Source organism: Rhinopithecus bieti, unplaced genomic scaffold (assembly GCF_001698545.2).
Source record: "Rhinopithecus bieti isolate Rb0 unplaced genomic scaffold, ASM169854v2 scaffold_22165, whole genome shotgun sequence".
Lineage (NCBI taxonomy): Eukaryota > Metazoa > Chordata > Mammalia > Primates > Cercopithecidae > Rhinopithecus > Rhinopithecus bieti.
This window is the reverse complement of record NW_016810977.1, coordinates 1,728,293-1,746,983: the sequence shown is the minus strand read 5'-3', so window position 1 is coordinate 1,746,983 and position 18,691 is coordinate 1,728,293. Positions and strand designations below refer to the sequence as shown.

The 18,691-nt window shown below is 43.3% G+C and overlaps 1 protein-coding gene across 3 annotated transcripts in view; it reads right to left on the bottom strand.

Annotated features, from left to right (window-relative positions):
- The window catches only part of TRIO (trio Rho guanine nucleotide exchange factor), a 379,704-nt gene that overhangs the window by 211,863 nt on the left and 149,150 nt on the right, over positions 1-18,691 (bottom strand). For all 3 annotated transcript variants that reach the window (XM_017893310.1, XM_017893311.1, XM_017893312.1), the window contains exons 4-8: positions 18,394-18,586; positions 14,320-14,832; positions 12,415-12,537; positions 8,376-8,567; positions 1,364-1,495 (exon numbers count right to left, since the gene is read on the bottom strand). In XM_017893310.1, the coding sequence (XP_017748799.1) occupies positions 1,364-1,495; positions 8,376-8,567; positions 12,415-12,537; positions 14,320-14,832; positions 18,394-18,586 (1,153 nt within the window). The remainder of the gene's footprint in view (positions 1-1,363; positions 1,496-8,375; positions 8,568-12,414; positions 12,538-14,319; positions 14,833-18,393; positions 18,587-18,691) is intronic.

The following is an 18,691-nucleotide window of genomic DNA, read 5'->3' as shown; positions in this document are numbered from 1 at the left end:
GCTACAAACCTGTACAGCATGTTACTGTACTGAATACTGTCGGCAACTGTACCACAATGTTAAGTATGTATGTGTCTAAACACAGAAAAAGTACAGTAAAATACAGTATTATAATCTTACAGGACCACTGTCTTATTTGCAGTCCATCATTGACCAAAACATCTTTATGAGATACAAAACTGTAGCAGCAAATCATGCGTCCATTTAATTGGCTCTTGGACACTAGGACGTCAACAGAGCCAGGCCCAAGGACATGAGAGTGACAGTTGGGCAGTGAAGCACAACAGGAAATGTCAGAATGAAATGCAAATAGCCAGTTTCTTCCCAACAACTTTGACAAGTTTGGATGTGCTTGGATCAAGATTTAGATTTAAACACAGACAGCATTTATTAAACATCTACACTGCCCAGCAGTCTTCCAGGTGCTTTGAAACTCTTACAGAAGCCTTATGATAATCTTTCATATTAACATAGAACATTGTAGATATAGATGCTTCTTAGGGAGAAAACCTTGCAGAAAAGTAAGCACACACAATTCCTCTCTATGCCCCTCGCCTTCACCTCCAGGAACGTAACTATTATCACAAAGGCAGGATGGTCTCAAGGGCCAGATAAACAAGGCATGGGCAAGGGTGGTACTCGTCAACCCATCTAAAGTTGCGTCATCAAGCAGCTACCACGTGGTCTGGCACAGAGGCGGCAGAGGGTGGTGACTGAGAACATGGCACCTGCCTGGGCTCATATCCTGTTCCACCAGCTGCTGACCTGGCACAGTCATTTATCTCCGTGACTCATTTTCTTCATTTGTAACAGCAAGGACAGATACAGTATGTGAGCATTAAGTCAGTCGTTACATAAAGTCCTTACAACACAGTCTGGCATAGAAGGTGGCAGAAAATAAAACAGGGATTCATTAAGTAAATAATGTAATATACCCTAAAGTAATAAAGAAAATCCTACACTTAGAGTTCTTAAAATAGACAGATGTGTACCTTGCAATCTAGACCATCTTCTCTAAAAGGTTTTATTCAGGAAGATTAAACTGAGTTTGATTAGACTGAAGAGCACACAAAATACACATTTCTTCAATACATGTAGAAAAAAAGACTAGGCTTTTCTTGACTGTAGCAGATGAGCATATAAGCGCGCTGTTGGAAAGGCTCCTGCCTGCACACCATTCTGGTCCCCTAGCGCCCCACCCCACCCCACACACAGGGGTTCAAATGCTAAACAATTAAACTGCAGTCTAACTCGAAATCTATAAGCTTTTTCTGGGCTACCCAAAACTTTTTTTTCCTAGCTTCCGGTGTACTATAATGCAAAAATGATGTTGCCTTGCAATGTAAGTAATTTGACCACTTACCTCAGAGTAAGCAAGAGTGATATGTTCATATATTCCCTGGTGGTGATGAATGGCATCTTCTAGGTCCTGCAGCTCTGAGGGAAGGTCTACCTCACCGCAAGCTTTACACCATGAATCCACGTTGCTCATATACTTGGAAGGTTAAAAAAAAGATTATTTCTATCAATGACAATTTATATTGAAAAGTGGACATTTTTTAACATGGTTTTGAAAATTAGGGGAGTTGACGGAGAACCTAAGAATGTAACATGGTTGCCTCTCCATCTCAAATGGCATCCTCAACTCACATGAGACTCCTGGACTCCATTCCCAGAGTGGGTTTCAGCAGGACTGGGGCGAGTCCCAGGAATCCGCATTTCAGATGAATGCCTCAACTGACTGCTGCCCAGGTCTGGGTGTGCCCCTGGAACAATGTAGCCCTGTTTTGGGCTTTCTGGTAAATTTTCCCAATCCACCTTTGAATCCACGTTTCTAACTGCCCTGTACTCCTAGCAAGGGAGGACAGAAAGATGACTCTCCCACATGCCCCTTAACTAGGGTTCAACAGCAGGATGCTCCTTCTCCTTGTAGCTACTTGTCACCCTTACTCCTTTCCTTTTACATTGAGATATAATGAAAACGTTCCAGATATCTAAAAATCATTTATCAGAAATAAGGAAAAGCAGCCAGTCCATTCCACTACTGTTTCAAAAGGAAATTGACACCAGAATTAAAAGGAGACCAAGAAAAAAGGGCCTAAACTTCTCTGTGAATCTTAGGAAAGGCTTAAGGAGGCCGAGGCATCATTCCCATCCTTCCCAATTCGCACGGAAATGAGAAAAGCCTGAGCCATGCGAACAGCTCTGCGGCTTCCATCCCAATCCTGGTTCAATCTCCTCCACTGCCACCCTCCACCTCCAGGATCAACAGTCCTGCGGCTGCCATCCCAATCCTGGTTGAATCTCCTCCACTGCCACCCTCCATCTCCAGGATCATCAACAGTCCTGCGGCTGCCATCCCCATCCTGGCTCAATCTCCTCCACTGCCACCCATCTTCGGGATGCATCAATGGCTGAGAAATCACTGCCAAATTTCCTAGGGAGATCCTATCAAAATCCATCACAGTTAAGAGTGAAAGGCAAGTGCAGAAGGCCCAGTTACAAAAGCTAATTCAATTACACCAAACAGACATCAACACATTTCCCTTGGTTTTAACCTCTTTACTCCTATTCCTCACACATCTATTTACTTAGCAGGGAATGCAGAGGATGACTATTGAAATGCAATACTCGACAGGCCAGAAAAGAAATGTGCTATAATTCCCTTCAAATATAGTAAGAACAAACTCTCAGTTCATTTTTAGGATATTAAAATAGACAAGTCAACCAAATAATAACTGTTTATGAAAATCCTTTTATTACTGAGTGCAGAAAAGTATCTATGCAGACCTTAGGGCTTGAGGCCAATTCACATGGCATTAGTATTTCTTGGTGGCATGTTCTATAAATGTCAATTTGGTCAGGTCAGATGACTGTCACTATTTCTGAGCTCTATTTCTCTCTAACATCTTCCCTTATTGCATTTAATACCAATTATTAAGTTATTGTGTTTTTCAAACACAAATTGATTGAGGTTAACCATCGTCATTAATAAATCATCAGGTCTAAGTCAGCAATTAAGTGCTCCGGGACAATGGCCACTGCAGAACATCCAAAACCAAGAGGAGCTGCAACATGTTCTTAAGATCAAAACGCTTCTGACAGAACACGGTGGAAACACATTTCAGTTATATAATACTTCACAATTTAATGAACAGAAGCATCAGACTAACATATCACTGTATCAAAATCACTACAGTATATTCGACTCCAATTTTTGAAGGAACAACCCATAAAGATAAAAACATTCAAGAAGTTTTACATACTTCTGTAATTAGAACTAACTCATAATTTCTTAAAGTATCCTGAGAGGGCACTGATTATACTTCTCTGAAAAAATACAGCCAGGGAAGGATGGTGTGTTACACAAAAACCTGTGGACAAAGGATTCTGCCTTTTTTCTGGGTTAGTAACAGCCCAGTGATAGAAATAATCCTTGCAAGGCCAGGCGCGGTGGCTCACGCCTGTAATCCCAGCACTTCAGGCGGCCGAGGCAGGTGGATCACGAGGTCAGGAGATTGAGACCATCCTGGCTAACACAATGAAACCCCATCTCTACTAAAAATACAAAAGATTAGCCTGGCGGGGTGGTGGGTTCCTGTAGTCGCAGCTACTCGGGAGGCTGAGGCAGGAGAATGGCGTGAACCCGGGAGACGGAGCTTACAGTGAGCCGAGACTGCGCCACTGCACTGCAGTCTGGGCGACAGAGCGAGACTGTGACTCAAAAAAAGAAAAGAAAAGAAAAGAAATAATCCTAGCCATGGTTTTACAGAGGGTTTTGCACAGCATCATTTTTCTGTTCTTTATTTCTAAGACACAACACACACAGAGCAAGCTCTAGGCCTGATTGTTTTCTGAAAGGCTGAATGCCCAGAGGGTCTGAAACCAACAGCACCAGCACAACAATCCCCATTCAGAGATTCATGGAACAGGGAACAGGGTGTCAACAGGCATTCCACAAAGAAAAGGCATTCTGAGGTCAAGTTTGGTGTCGAAATTCAACAGATACCTTCATAACAGAACCTCATAGAAAAGCTTCTAATATGGTAATGCTATCATACGAGGGGGGACCTTGCACTTCCCTCACTCTGATACACATATACACACATACCTGCTACCATCCAGAGAAACCCAGGTTGGGACTGCAACGCTGGGGGAACACGTCTAGCACAGAGCCTGACACTTAGGAGGTGAGAAGGACAGAAGGTATCTACTGCAGTCTAATGAGATCAGAGCAGCTGGCTTAGTATCTGATGCTTTAAGTGCTCCGTAAATCAAAATATGTGAATACAAAGCATCTGGTGGACTGGGGGTGAAGGCCGAAGAGTGCGAGAGAATGAAATGTTGCTCTGTCAATTCAGATCAGGAGCCTACTTCAGATCTGGGGATCCTGAAGCTGAGCAGAATGGTGGTATTAAGCAAGTGTTGCTGAATAAACGATGAAGGAAGCCTGGATCACCCAGTTTGCAAAACAGAGGCAAGCAGAGGAGGGAACAGTGATTCATATACATAGCTTTAAGAGGAGACCTTGGATAAATAATTAACAGATTGCTTTTCCTAAGCATTTACTACTCTACTACTCTCCGTCTGCTCAGAGGGCACCTGCGATCTGGGAACCGCTCATTTCTTCTGCCTGTTCTGGGTCCCACCAACCAGAGATGGGATCCTCGAAGCTAGTGAACTGCACTCCCATCCACCTCTCACCACCGCCACCTCTTGATGGAGCCTCAGCTGAGCACAGGCACTAAGCTGGACTTAGGAGACAAAGGGATGGAAATTTCCTAGATTTAGAACTTGCGTCTATGTCATGTTTATTATAAATGTTAATTCTAAAAATATTTATGGGAAGTGAACTTTTATAAGAATATTAATGCAATTGTGAAATACTTATTATGTCAGGAACTGAAAGACCCAGCCATAGACCTCAGCGAAAGTTCTAGCTTTGGAAACATGGCCAAATTGTTCCCCATACGGCTTATGAGGACAGTAATACTACCGTCTCATCTACTCCACTGGGCTGACTGAAGGATGAAATGAGATTTCGTGTTAAAGAGCTCTCTAAATATTAAAGAACGATACAAACACTGTTACTTTATTTTCAGTTATTATCAAAGCACAGAAGGCCTAGTCCTAGATGAATGAAGGTGTTCGGCAGGCATGCGGCCCACTCCGTAGGTAAGCCTCTACAAGCACTACCCGAGTGGACAGAAATGTGCACCTGTGCTGCCAAGTACAGTAGCCACTGGCCACGTGTTGCTCCCAATACGGTGAATAAGCAACTATTATTTTAATTTAATTCTATGTTTTAAATGATTTTATCATCTTATTATTTAACTCTGAGTAGCTTCAATAGCCACACGTGGTGACAGGCCATCACAATGGGCAGTGCAGTCTGAGGTCACCGTAAAAGGAGATTTTCAGCTATAGCAAAATCAAGTCATTTTGTTTTATAAAAATGTAATTCTAATGGTATTTGCTGTGAAAGCTTCTTAACATAAAGGGTCTGTGCTGTGGATATAGCACATGACCAAGACAAGCAAAGGCTGGAGCCCCTACGCAACATCTACCAGTAACAACATTAACACTGTGGTTGTGTGTCCATGTTTGTGAACGGATACTGTGATCCCACACCTTCACTGGAGATGAGGACACAAGACACACTGGCTGACACATCTATGGAAGTTATACCATCTATGAATCACTCTCATCTAGCTTTAACTTCAGAGTTATGTTTATAAAGCCACAGCAAACACTAGCATAAGAACACCCATGGAGAGAGAGGGCAGGGCTGCACGGTGCAGCTAAGAGCTGTAATCCTTACAGAGAAGGCGGCTGCCATTAGTAAGCTCATTAACCATGGGGTCACATATTTGAGCCTTATGTCCCCCTAATCAGATTTAAACTCCACGTGAACACTCCGGATGTGATTCAAAGAGGTGACTATGATGGAAACCTACTTAGGATGTCCAAGTTTCTGGTCCTTTCCAGACTGAGTTTATGAAAACAGCTTGAGCGTAACTAGAAGGCAAACCATTTAAAAAGAGGGAACAACGTTGACCTATACTCGGGATTGCTATGTTGGGAAAAGAAAACCACTTTAGTGATAAGCATCAGAATTTCAAGGATCTTACTTTTCTTCAGTGGGGGGATGAGACACAATTCATTTTTACTTGCAAGTAAGGACCGTCTTTCTGAAGACGTCCTAATCTCTCATCTGTGCGTTTCAGTTGTTTACATGCAGGCCTTGTTGCTTCGTTAAGGTCTGGAATACACGCTGGGCCCCTTCTTCATTAGATTACTGTCCCTTTGCTCAAATTTGGCTTCTTCTCTGGCCACCTTATATGCACTGAGACTTCAGGCTCCCTTCCGGTTTATGCGGCGTCCTATAAAATTCTGTTCGATAATGTGTTTGCCTAGTTTCATTTCCTTCAAATCCATAAATTACAGTCTTTCATTTTATCCAGATGAGAATACCCCAGGCTTTCAATTTTGCTGTATGTTTAAAATTTTTTATAATAAAACACTGGAAGGAAAATGCCCCATGGAACCCATGTTTCTAGATTATTTTCAGGCAGGTCACAGCAGCAATTAATCTCTGGGTTTATTTACAATTCTGAATCCCGTCATGTTTACGAAAGATGTTCCCTGTGTGTTATGCTTCAGCCTATCTAACATTCACCCACGCAGCTTGTCCTGCTTCAAATTCATTCATATCATCTTACTGCCAAATGATCAAGCGTATTGCTATTTTGTACAACGATAAGGATCGGAGATGGCTACAAGGTCATGAAGATGGTTCTATTTATGCTGAAGGAGCTCCTGTTACTTTAAAAAGTTGTTTTTGTGTGTGGGCTTTTGTCTATCTTTTATCACAAAATTAGTCAAATGCATAAAGTTAGAAAATAGAAAAATCCTACCATTGAAACGCTCAGCTTTTACATGATACTATGAAGGTTTGCTTCTCTTTATATATCACTCAGCTTCCTCTCTTGCTTTATACTTTAAAGGTTTCTGGAGTTGAGATCACTGCTAATTAGTGTCTTGTGCAACATTCTGACTGCCCTGCCAAAATCCTAGGCAAGTTGGGGCCTCTATCTTCCTTTATTTACTTCTGCACTCTTCAACAGAGCCTGTTTCTAGATTAAAGAGATACTATTTCCTTAAGAAGCATCCATGCAAATCCCTGAATGCAGTCTTTCCCCCAAAAATTAACCCTGAGGAAGATACGCTGATGTTTCCCCTTTTTAAATTAAGCAACCGTTTTGCTCTTCCCCATCTTGAAAAGGTCTTCACTGCGCTGCTCACCTTCCAATAATAAAGTCTGAGTCATGAGCAAATTCCTTCCATGTTGCTACTTTCAGAGTGTTTGTTTAAGCAAGTTTGCTTAAGTGGAGGGGTGGGGAGTTTTGGGGACGTATATTACCCATTACTTCTTAAACTAGAAATTTTGACACAGCACATCTGTCAGCAAATGAAGCCAAAGTCAGATGCCATGTAGCTAAGTTTGTAATTATGAAAGACACTGTCGATTGTGTACCCAAAAAAGCCATTTTCCTCCCTCACCCTTGCTGGCAGCACCTCCCTAAAGAGGCTAACACCAGATCCACCCTTTCCTCCACCCCTTGCAGCAAGGCATGGATGTGTACCCAAAGACCAGCCAATGGGAACTGAGGGGAAGTGTGCTGGGGGCGTGGCCTCTGGAAATGCTTCCCTTATAAGCTGGCAGGCAAAGACAGCTACAGCCATCCCTGTGGAGGGTGGGCGCTGTGGCTGAGGAGGAGCTGCTGCGTGGAGCTGAGGTGTGCTGCCCCGACTGTGAGGGGAGGCCCAGCAAGCCTGAGGGCGGCAGACACCACCCCTCCCTAGCCGTGCAACTGGAGGTGCCTATGCCTTAGAACTTCGCAGTTTGTGAGAAAAGTAAACCCTTGACGTCTGTACCACTGATGGGCGTTCTGTTCCTTGCTGCCAAAGCATCCCAACTGGAGTAATAAAGCACTATCAACAAGGGATAAGAGGAAAGAAGAAGCCAGGAGAGGAGGGGAAGAGCAGAGCAGCTGCCACTTCTTAGTGCTTACTGTGCTGGGCACTGCGTGGGGCACCTAGCATCACATTTACATCAACAGTCCACTCAAGCAGGTACTTTTATTTCTACTTTACAAATGAGAAAACAAACCAGAGAGGCTAAGTCACTTACCTAAGGTTGCACAGCAAGGACTAAGAGAGCTGGAATTCAAACTCAGGGCCGAGTGACTTCAGAGCTCACATGCGGAGCTCACAGTATGTGCTACACAAGAGTGCTCGCACACACACCAATATTCATGGAGGAAGAACTATTCTGGTTACCACCTCGTGGGCTGGGGGTTCGAGGCACTGACCTTTTCGGCCTTCTGGTGGAAAATGGAGGACATGTCCAGCAAGGTGCTCCGCTCATCCAGGGCCGCCGCAAATGCCTTCCACTCCTGCTCCAGCTGACTCGCGATCTGCCTGATCTGCTGCGAGGCATAGTGGCCAGACTCCACCAGGCGATTGGCCACCGACATGATGCGGTTTATATTTACATACACGTTCTGCAAAGTGGGCAGGAAAAGAGGGCTCCTCAGGGGAGAGCAAGTAAGAGTCTCCCTTCTTAGAAGCCCAGATACCACCTGCTGAAACACAGGCTTCTACCAGTGATCACATCTTTCCCAGGAGCATCATCTGATTTTATAATATTATACATATTTGCTCTCTAGATTTCCATAAACTTGAAGTATTGGTTTCCATTTCTATTTTTAAAACTGTAAAATTACAAATCAACTAGCTGAAAGGCATAATTGTTCAGCACAAAGCAATCAAATACACAAGTGGGTGCACACAAATATACTATTACTCACTTCTTGGCTTCAAATACTGAACAGGGTCCAGATGGCAAGCCTGCTGCCAGGCAGTCACGGAGAACTGAGGGACCCGGGTAGCGCTCTGGTTTTTAACTAGAACCCAGAAACCCAAAAACACATACCTAGCAACCAAAGGCTATTTGTGCGAAAGCAAGCTCTCCTTTCTACATACGCCCAAGTCATTTTTTTGGTGCCAACAGAAAATATTCTGTAAATAGATCCACCTTCTCTCAGGAATATGAATTGCAGTAAAAACACAACAATGCTATGCTCAAATTTTAAATAAAGCTTTTCTACTCTGTCAAAATTCCTATCTTTGAGTCTATCAGTTTATTTCAAAACAGGGATTTTTAAAAACCCACCCTTTTTGCAGAATAAGCTCTCACTATGGAGTTTCCCTTCCCACCTCCAGTGTTCTTTAAGGCTCAGTAGCACATCGTGTGGTGTGGTGGATGGTGGGGGATTCAGACCTTCAGCAAATCTGAAGTTGCTGTTGTTCATGCATTTATTATTTCTGTGCAGTGTTACCACCTCATCCCTCCCCGTGGGTCCCCCAAAATTGTAGCTACATCTTTGGCTCCTCTCAATGTTGCCCCAGTCTGATTTTCTGATCTATCCAAACTCCTCTACGTTTTCCCCCCTTCGCTCGCTTCCCACACAACCCCTCTGAGCCAATCTCCCACTGCCTCGAACAGGGACCCCGCAACAGCCTCCTTCCTGTCCCTTGCTGCCTGCAGTCCCCCCAAGTCAGCGGCTGAAAGAACTCACTTGTTCATTCTTTCTTTGTATCTTCTTTTATTCATCCTTTCCCTCTATTTCTGACCCAAACCAGAACTTGGTGGAGTTGCCTCTGTCTGGAATTAGAACCACAGGACTCCAGCCTCAGGGTTACATCTCCGGGCTGCATCTGAAGGCTAGAATCAGCTAACAGACATCGCATGTCTGGAGTCGCAGAAAGAGGCTGCAACAGTCAAGCCATGCTCAGTGAGGTGACCTCTCTGGCTCGTGTGGCATTAATGCTCTAATTGGCATCCGGTAAATTAAAAGCAAGGCCTCCCATTCCCAAGTGCATTCTTTCTCTCTTTTCCTCCCTCCTAGTAAAGTGACAAGAAACTAGATTTGCTAATTTTGCTTTCTCTGTATCTTTAAAAGAGAAAAACCAGTCCAACAGGTCTGTTAGGAAAAGGACAAGATGCGCTCTGTTCAGATCTGGAGAAGAGATGTCCCTTTGGATGGCTCTGTTGTGACAACCACTGACCCTACTCACCCATCCCTAGATTGTTACAGCTTCCTGTATTACTTTTATAGAAATACAGATTTTACTAGTCTATGTACGATGCTTTTTCCATCTCTCCATCACTTCTAGCACACATAAATCTATAGCCTGGACATAAATATGGCAACGTACAATTCCCTAAATTAAAAGTACCTACACCTACATTCTTATCATCATAGTTTTTACAAATATCTGTTATAGTAGAACGTGCATAATTGTTGGTATCCCTTAATATGCTTTCTTTAAAAGCTGTTAACTTGGCATAATGGTATTTAGTATCCTTATTTTGTCAGAAATTGTGCAAAACACTACAGCGAGCAGAAGGCGCTGAAGGTTAAATACCCTTGCCCTGCATTATTAAACGTCACAGACACTAGGGATTCGCGGAGGTACTCAACACAAGGAGCAGGCCTGGTCCAGAAAGCTCCCCAGCAGGCGCCACCGTCCCGGCACCGAGCTACCCACATGCACTGTATTACAAGTTTGACTTACAAAAGTAACAGAAATATATTGTAGAAAATTAGAAAATATACTCGAACTCCCCCCCAAAAATAGCTGTAACTCATACTTTTAAGTTTCTTACCTGCTTTAAGTGCATCTTTAATTATATTGATAACATCACTGGTAAGAATTAACATTTATACAGTACTTACTCCGTGTCAAGCAATATGTTTTGTATTTTACATATACATGTAACACCATGGAAGGCAGGTATTACCCCCAGTTTACAGACTAGGAAACTAAGGCTCAAAGAGGTTAAACAGCCTTCCCAAGGTCACACGGCAAATAAGAAACTCAGAATTAAAAGCCTCTACATCCACAACCCATTTTCCTGTCTGCTACACTATGGTTCCTACTCCCTTGAGTCCTAAATCTGCCACTAACAAAGGTGAAGAAAGGGGGAAGAGAGAATATATTTTTCTGTTAATTTCTAGCACATATTTTAGTATTTCTAGTTTTAAAGTATGTGGCATGACTGAATGGTCTCTTGCCAAAAGTTTCAGAAAATTCTAAAAAAAAGACAGCAATTTTTTACAAAGAAATTTTTATCTATGCCCAAGTTTGATGATTCAAACCAGAAATCCTCTTACTTTAAATTCTAGAACAGATTTAAAACTTTCTGACGGCATTTATTACTAAAAATTATATTGTAAAATCTTATCTTTGAAACTACCTAAATTGTAGCACCTAGTTAACTATATTTTAATTAAATGGCATCTAACTGAATTAACTTAAACAAAAACCCTGTCTTCATATTACTTTATTTGTATTTTTGTTTTTGAGACAAGGTCTTGCTCTGTCACCCAAGCTGGAATGCAGTGGCGTTCCTGTTGCCTGCAACTCCTGGGCTCAAGTGATCCTCCAGCCTCAGCCTCCCAAATAGCTGGGACTACAAGCATGCACCACTACACCCGGCTAATTTTTTAATTTTTTTTTAGAGATGGGGTCTTGCTGTGTTGCCCAGGCTGGTTCATATTGCTTTAATGCTCTACAACAAATGTTACAAGGTTTAAGAGTGGATAATCCTCACAAGGCTGGCTTAAAGTCCAAACCAAAACTCTTCGTCCCTGAAGAGGAAATTTCTAGAAGCTTCACAGACTACAGAATCAAGCAAATGTTCTATAGAACATACAGTTTTAGTAATATTAACTATAAAACTGTAACAGAAGTGCTACTCAAAATTCAGTGTTTTGGTTTGGTTTTGGTTTCTGTGATGTAGTCCTACAGTCGCCCCCTATCTGGCCTCTAAGATCCTGATGGAGTCACGACAGCCAAGAGTAGCAGATGCAACAACCTTAAAGAGGACCAGGGGATCCCAGGGAAGGCTAAGAGCCAGACCCCAGTACTCCAGCTCAGCTCGGAAGGAAATCTCATGCCTCAAGAGAACTAGCAAGTGCCCTGAGGTCAGCAGCGGGTAACAGCAGCCAGCAAACTGACAGCACTCCGTCCGGGGTCCCCATGGGCTCCTATGAGGCGGAGCACAGGAGCTGGCATCCGAAGTGTCTGTGGTGAACTAGCCAAGTCATCGGTTCAAGTTTCACTGGTTCGTCTGTTTGCCTGTTTTCATTTTTCTTTAAAACTTAAAATGTGGGATACTGAGACAATGGAACCCTAGGGAACACCCTCCACGTGAAGGTCAGCTGCTAAAATCAACAGCCACTCTGAGGGCCCCTTGAGAGCCCCAGCCCAGCATCTGCCAAATGCCTCCCATTTGCTAAAACACTGTCACGTGGCAGGGTCCAGCTGTTCTGAGTGTCTTACCATACAGTTCATGGCAAAGTGATTGTGCTGCGTCTGGAGCTCCATGGCATGAGGGTGGCTGGTCCCAATCTCCGTGTAGCTGTTTAGAAACAGGCCTTTGTTGTGTGTGATCCAGTCAAACATCTACCGGAAGGAAAAAGACAACCTGGAATCACTCCAGAAAGAGAAACTGCTGCACAGGCCCACAGATGGGGCAGTACCAAGAAAGGGCAACTTCCTTCCCTGGACAACTTCAAGTGCTGTCTGACTCTCTCAAAAGAGTCTTTACTTCAGAGAACAAGTCAGCAGTTCTGAACTTGCAGGACCTACCAGAAAATCTTATCTGATGTGTTCCTCTTACAGAGAAGGAATTAAGAAGCAGATAAGTAAAGAGAGTTATTCTAATCCCCTGGACTAATTAAAAACTCTGATCCTCTGACTCCCGGTCCTGTCTCCCTGCCACACTGAACCACTTAATTTGCCACAATGAGCTTCAATTAAAGACCTGTTAGGGTGAAATTAGGAACTTACAGGTCTTTGGATGGGTTCTGCTGTGCCCACAGGTTACTGACAGAAATATCAATGACTAAAAGATTACACTATTTAATCAAGAAGTACATAGACACCTGTGCAGATTGCAAACCCATAAAATTTACTGTAAAAATAAAACAGGCAGGAAAAACTAACAATAACATCTCCCTTAAGATTCAATATAGATGTTACTTAGACAAGGATGTCAATTAAGACATTTGCAAATGAAAACATTTAAGAAAATATAGATGATTGTCATCAACTAGCATTACTACCATGACTTGAACCAGAATCCCAGGGACAGTAACCTGTTTTTCTAGTAATTGAAAGGAAGGTATTCCAATGTCTTAGACAAGGTGCTACTTAAAACAAAAGAACACTGGCAGATACGTTAAAAGCTTTGGTAACAAAAACACCGGATTGTCACCTTTCGAAAAGTCCTTTCACATCCAAGAATTCTAACGTGGATTTTCACTTTACAAAATATTCTCCTGTCCATGTAATATAAAATTCAGTGAGCTCAAATAAAACTTAGTGATTAATTCACCCAAGTTCATGGCTTGCAACACATACCTATGAATAAATGCCCAGTTTTCACATTGCTAAGATTCAATTAGCCAGTAATTGATAAGGATTCACTTTGACCAGTTGGTCTGCCTGGCGCATAAGAATAAAGCATAAGACTAGAGGTCATTACTGACTATATTACCCAGAAACTGTTACTTTTAACACATTACTCGTCTTGATTTTAAAAACATACTCAATAGATTGGAACGGTGTTCTGTCAATAACATAACCCTGTGAAATTTTCACTTTTTTTTTTTTTTAAGACAGAGTCTCACTCTGTCACCCAGGCTGAAATGCAGTGGCACGATCTTGGCCTCACTGCAACCTCTGCCTCATGGGTTCAAGCGATTCTCCTGCCTCAGCCTCCTGAGTAGCTGGGATTACAGGGGTGTGCCACCACACCCAGCTAATTTTTGTGTTTTTAGTAGAGACGGGGTTTCACTATTTTGGCCAGACTGGTCTCAAACTCCTGACCTCAGCTAATCAGCCCACCTCGGCCTCCCAAAGGGCTGGGATTACAGGCGTAAGCCACCAAGCATGGCCGAAATGTTCACTCTTTTAAGTGAAAGTATCATTCCTATCTTACAGGCATCCTAGACCAAAGCATAAGTAATTTGAACTCAAATTTTCTAAAACAGCACTGCATTGCACAATAAGTAAAACTGGAAAACAGATTTCAGTGCCGTTTCTGAAACGACCCTCACTGGTTTGGAGCACGCACGGTGAGTGTAGCCTTACCATTCTCCACCTTTTCTCTTTCCTTCCACCCGAACCCACCAGCACTGGCTTCCCCCACGTCCACTGAGGCATTAGCCTCCCCGTCTTTACCTTCTCAGCATCCTGTTCAAACAGCCTCAGCTGGAAGCACTGGTCCAGCTTCAGCTTCCTCACATGCCACATCTGGTGGAGATGCTGCCGTGTCGAGTGCAGCCGGTCCAGCATGGTGGACACCTTGGGCAAGAGGTTCTGCAGGTCCGCGTTGCCTGAGCCTGAGTTCTTTTTGGGAAAGCTTTCACTGCTCTGTATCCTCTGAAGCAGCTTCTGTCCCTCCAAATCCAGGTCCTCGATGGGGGCCTTAATCACCTTCTTCTTCAGCTGAGAATGTTCCTCGATCATATTCCGAGCCCCCTCTAAATCCTGAGGCAGCTCCTTCTTAGCTAGGATGTCCTGAAGTTCCTCCAGCCGAGACAGCATGTGGGTTGCATTGCTAATGTAGTCTTCAAAAGCAACTCGGATTTCAATCCATTCTTCGTGGTTGTATTCCAGGCAGCCATCAAACTCGGGAGTTAGCTGAGAAGGATCAACTACTTTGGTAAGGCCTTCTAAAGAGACCATATTTGTCTTAAGGGAAAAAAAATCACGTATGAGAAGATGAACCAATTTTATATAGTTTTAACATAATGCAATTTGCAATGCTCAGTCACAGGTTTTCAAAGTTAATCTTTTTATAGAAAACAACATACCTGGTTCTGGCCCCATAAAAATAAATGTAGATGAAAGAAGCATTATCAGTACAATGAAAGACAAATCCATTACAGCAACACATGTATGTCAGTTGGAATACCTAAAATTGTAGAATCGTGTATTTCATGAGAGCTAAAGAAATGAGATTTCTTTCCAAGAAGGTGGAGATTAACTCACTATAACAGACACATTAAACCAGGAAACAGGTTAAATTGCAAGTTCAGAGCAAACAATGCGGAAATTTCACTTACATCAATGCATTCTTCTACCCATTCTTTTTCATCCAAGCCAGAAACTCTGTGGAGGTTTTCTACTACTTGCTATTACACAAACGTCTTGCTCATGGGCATCAAAACCCTTTTAAGCACAACGTCACTCTAAATTCAATTACATGTGGGCTGCCTATTAAATGATGAATGCTGCTCCAACCAGACCACCCTGTCATTCATCTTGCCTAAGCCTAACCCCACTGCCCATCAAATAACAGATGATGGGATATGAATGAGTTTATAAAAATTTAGAAAATATTCAAGAGTTGGCAAGAAAGCTGGCAGAGGCTCATTTGACAGAGCTATGGACAGAGGCAATGTTTTATTCATTGCAATAATCTGCTGTGATTCTGAACAGTCCTAGAGTTGTATATAATCTGTACTACACTGCAATTGAACAGTGACAAAGTTTTAGTCAATTACAATCTAAGCAAAAATCTTTATATATTATTATTATTTTTTGAAATGGAGTCTTGCTCTGTCACCCAGGCTGGCATGCAGTGGTGCGATCTCAACTCACTGCAACCACTGCCTCCCAGGTTCAAGCGATCTCCTGCCTCAACCTTCTGAGTAGCTGGGACTACAGGCGCCCACCACCACACCAGGCTAATTTTTTTGTATTTTTAGTAGAGACGGGGTTTCACCGTGTTGGTCACACTGGTCTCGAACTCCTGACCTCAAATGATCCACCCACCTCAGCCTCTCAAAGTGCTGGGATTACAGGCGTGAGACATCACGCCCAGCCATTTAAAAAAAAATAAATAAATAAAAGACAGGGTCTTGCTCTGTCTTCCAGAGTGGAGTATGGCGATCACTGCAGACTGTAAAGCTTGAGACAGAGTTTTGCTCTTGTTGCCCATGCTAGAGTGCAGTGGCGCAACCTCACCTCACTGCAACCTCTGCCTTCCGATTTCAAGCGATTCTCCTGCCTCAGCCTCCCGAGTAGCTGGGATTACAGGTGACTGCCACCATGCCCAGCATATTTTTGTATTTTTAGTAGAGACGGGGCTTCACCATGTTGGCCAGGTTGTCTGGAACTCCTGACCTTGTGATCCGCCCGCCTTGGCCTCCCAAAGTGCTGGGATTACAGGTGTGAGCCACTGTGCCCGGCCACACCTGGCTAATTTTTAAAACAAAATATAGAGACAGGCTCTCGCTAACTTTCTCAGGCTGGGCTCGAACTCCCAGCCTCAAACAGTCCTCCTCCCTTAGCCTCTCAAAGTGTTGGGATCATAGGCATAAGCCACTGTGCCTGGCCTCAGCAAGAAATCTTAACCTCCCCTTATTATAGTGTGAAGCAGATTAATATTAATATGCCTCAAGGAAAACATGGGGGGAGGGGGGATGATTAAATGCAAAGACAAAGGTGAAGGAGAAAGAGTTGTGACCTAGAACCAAAAGAGAAAGCAAAGAAGGGCTGGTTTGGCATGCTGGTTGGCAAAAGAAACAGCAGAAGGCAGCAGAGCTAGAAAGAGGGATGACTCCTGATCCAGCACTTCTGCCTATAATCCTACCATAGGCCCATTCCTCTCTCGTTTGCTGGACTTTTTTTTTTTTTTTTTTTGAGACAGAGTCTTGCTCTGTTGCCCAGGCTGGAGTGCAGTGGCACAATCTCGGCTCACTGCAAGCTCTGCCTCCTGGGTTCACGCCATTCTCCTGCCTCAGTCTCCCAAGTAGCTGAGACTACAGGCGCCCACCACCACGCCCAGCTAATTTTTTGTATTATTAGTAGAGACAGGGTTTCACTGTGTTAGCCAGGATAGTCTTGATCTCCTGACCTCGTGATCCACCCACCTCAGCCTCCCAAAGTGCTGGGACTACAGGCATGAGCCACCACACCCAGCCCTGCTGAACTTTTAATAATCTCCACAGAGGCAATCACTGGCGGGGACAGAGAGAGACTGGTAACAGTGTAACAAGTTCCATAGAAAAACTGGTGCCTTTAAGAGCCCAGAGGGAGAGATCAAAACTAGACTGGAAAAACCTGTATGAATTGTATTGCCAGACCATTATTTTACTTAAAACACTTACAATTAAATACAACGCACTTTCAATTCTGCATCAAGAAAATAATTAATGCCCAATAAACTGTCCTCCGAAATTATTTCCTATTCTCTATGAAGAAAAAGGCTTACTGGGTTCATCTTTCTGATGGAGTGTAGTAAACCTCCGGAGTAGTTTCAAATTTAAAACTAAGTTCAGATATCGGATAGAAAAATGAGCACTATCGAAAGAATTAAAAAATCCAAGTAATATACCTGTGCAAACACTTTGAAAAGTATAGCATTATAACCTAAAGATTAAGTATTAACACTGTCTGATGTTTAATATTATTACTACTGTTTACCTTCAAATATATGAATACATCCACTGAAACCTAACATTTGAGCAGATTTGCCAGAGGAAGCGTTCAACCAAAAACCATAGCTTCTTATTAGAAAATATTAAAATCTTATTCCAAATGGAGCAAGAATCAAGTTTCAAGCCGGCAGGAAGACTTTCCTCCCATAACCATCTCATTAAACTAACTGCACCAAAGGCCCTGTCAGAACCTTGGTAGCTTAAGGAGAGGAGGTTACAGTGGGAAGGAGAATAATTAGTGGGCTGAGGGTTTGGTTTTGTTTTGACCACTGAAAGATGGCAATCTTCCATGCCTAACTGAATTCAGGACTCTGCACAGTTTTTAGCACACTACCTCCATTTTCAGAAATCAAAGGCCTAACACACGCATTCTCTCCATTATCCATTACAGGTTGAGACTTAGGGACTCCGAAGTTGGGCATTTATCCGTAACATTCCCTCATCTCCAGGGCTGAGGTAAGGAGAATGAATCTGTAACCACGCAAAGCCACTTTGCTGCCTGGTAAAGCTGTCTGTCAAGTGAAACCCAAGGCAGCAAGCAAGCTTCTCTGCCAAGGCCTCACAACTCAACGGCCCATCACCCAATCCAAGGGAACTGAAACCTAAGTCCATGTGGGTAAAACAATTCACTTGGATAATGAACGTAGCTCTGTCGTTTCATGCAATAACTAATTTTACGTATCATGTGTTCATAAGATATGCAGCTCCTGTTTAATACGTGGTTTAAAAAAAAAAATCATTAGCCTCAACAGCTTTTAGTAAACCACACCAACTTGTTTAGTGGGTCTAGCCACACAGGGGAAGTTACCTCAAACTCAAATTTAGAACTGCCAAAATTAGTCCTCTGTTTCTGCCAGAAGTTGTCTGGCTTGATGATCAGGGCCACGTGGATGCAGCAGGGGAAGGACTCCTGCAGGATCTTCAGCAGGGGCTTGATGGAGTCCCACTTGGACCCGCGCATGTCCACGATCACCGTGAAGCCGCGCTTGCAGACCTCCTCGCTGCGAAGAAAGAAAACATGGCTGAAGACGGGGTGCATCTCTTGTCACTGTGTCTGCTCAGAGTCCCACTGGGTGCCACAGACCCAGCTTCCCTCTCTTGCCAGA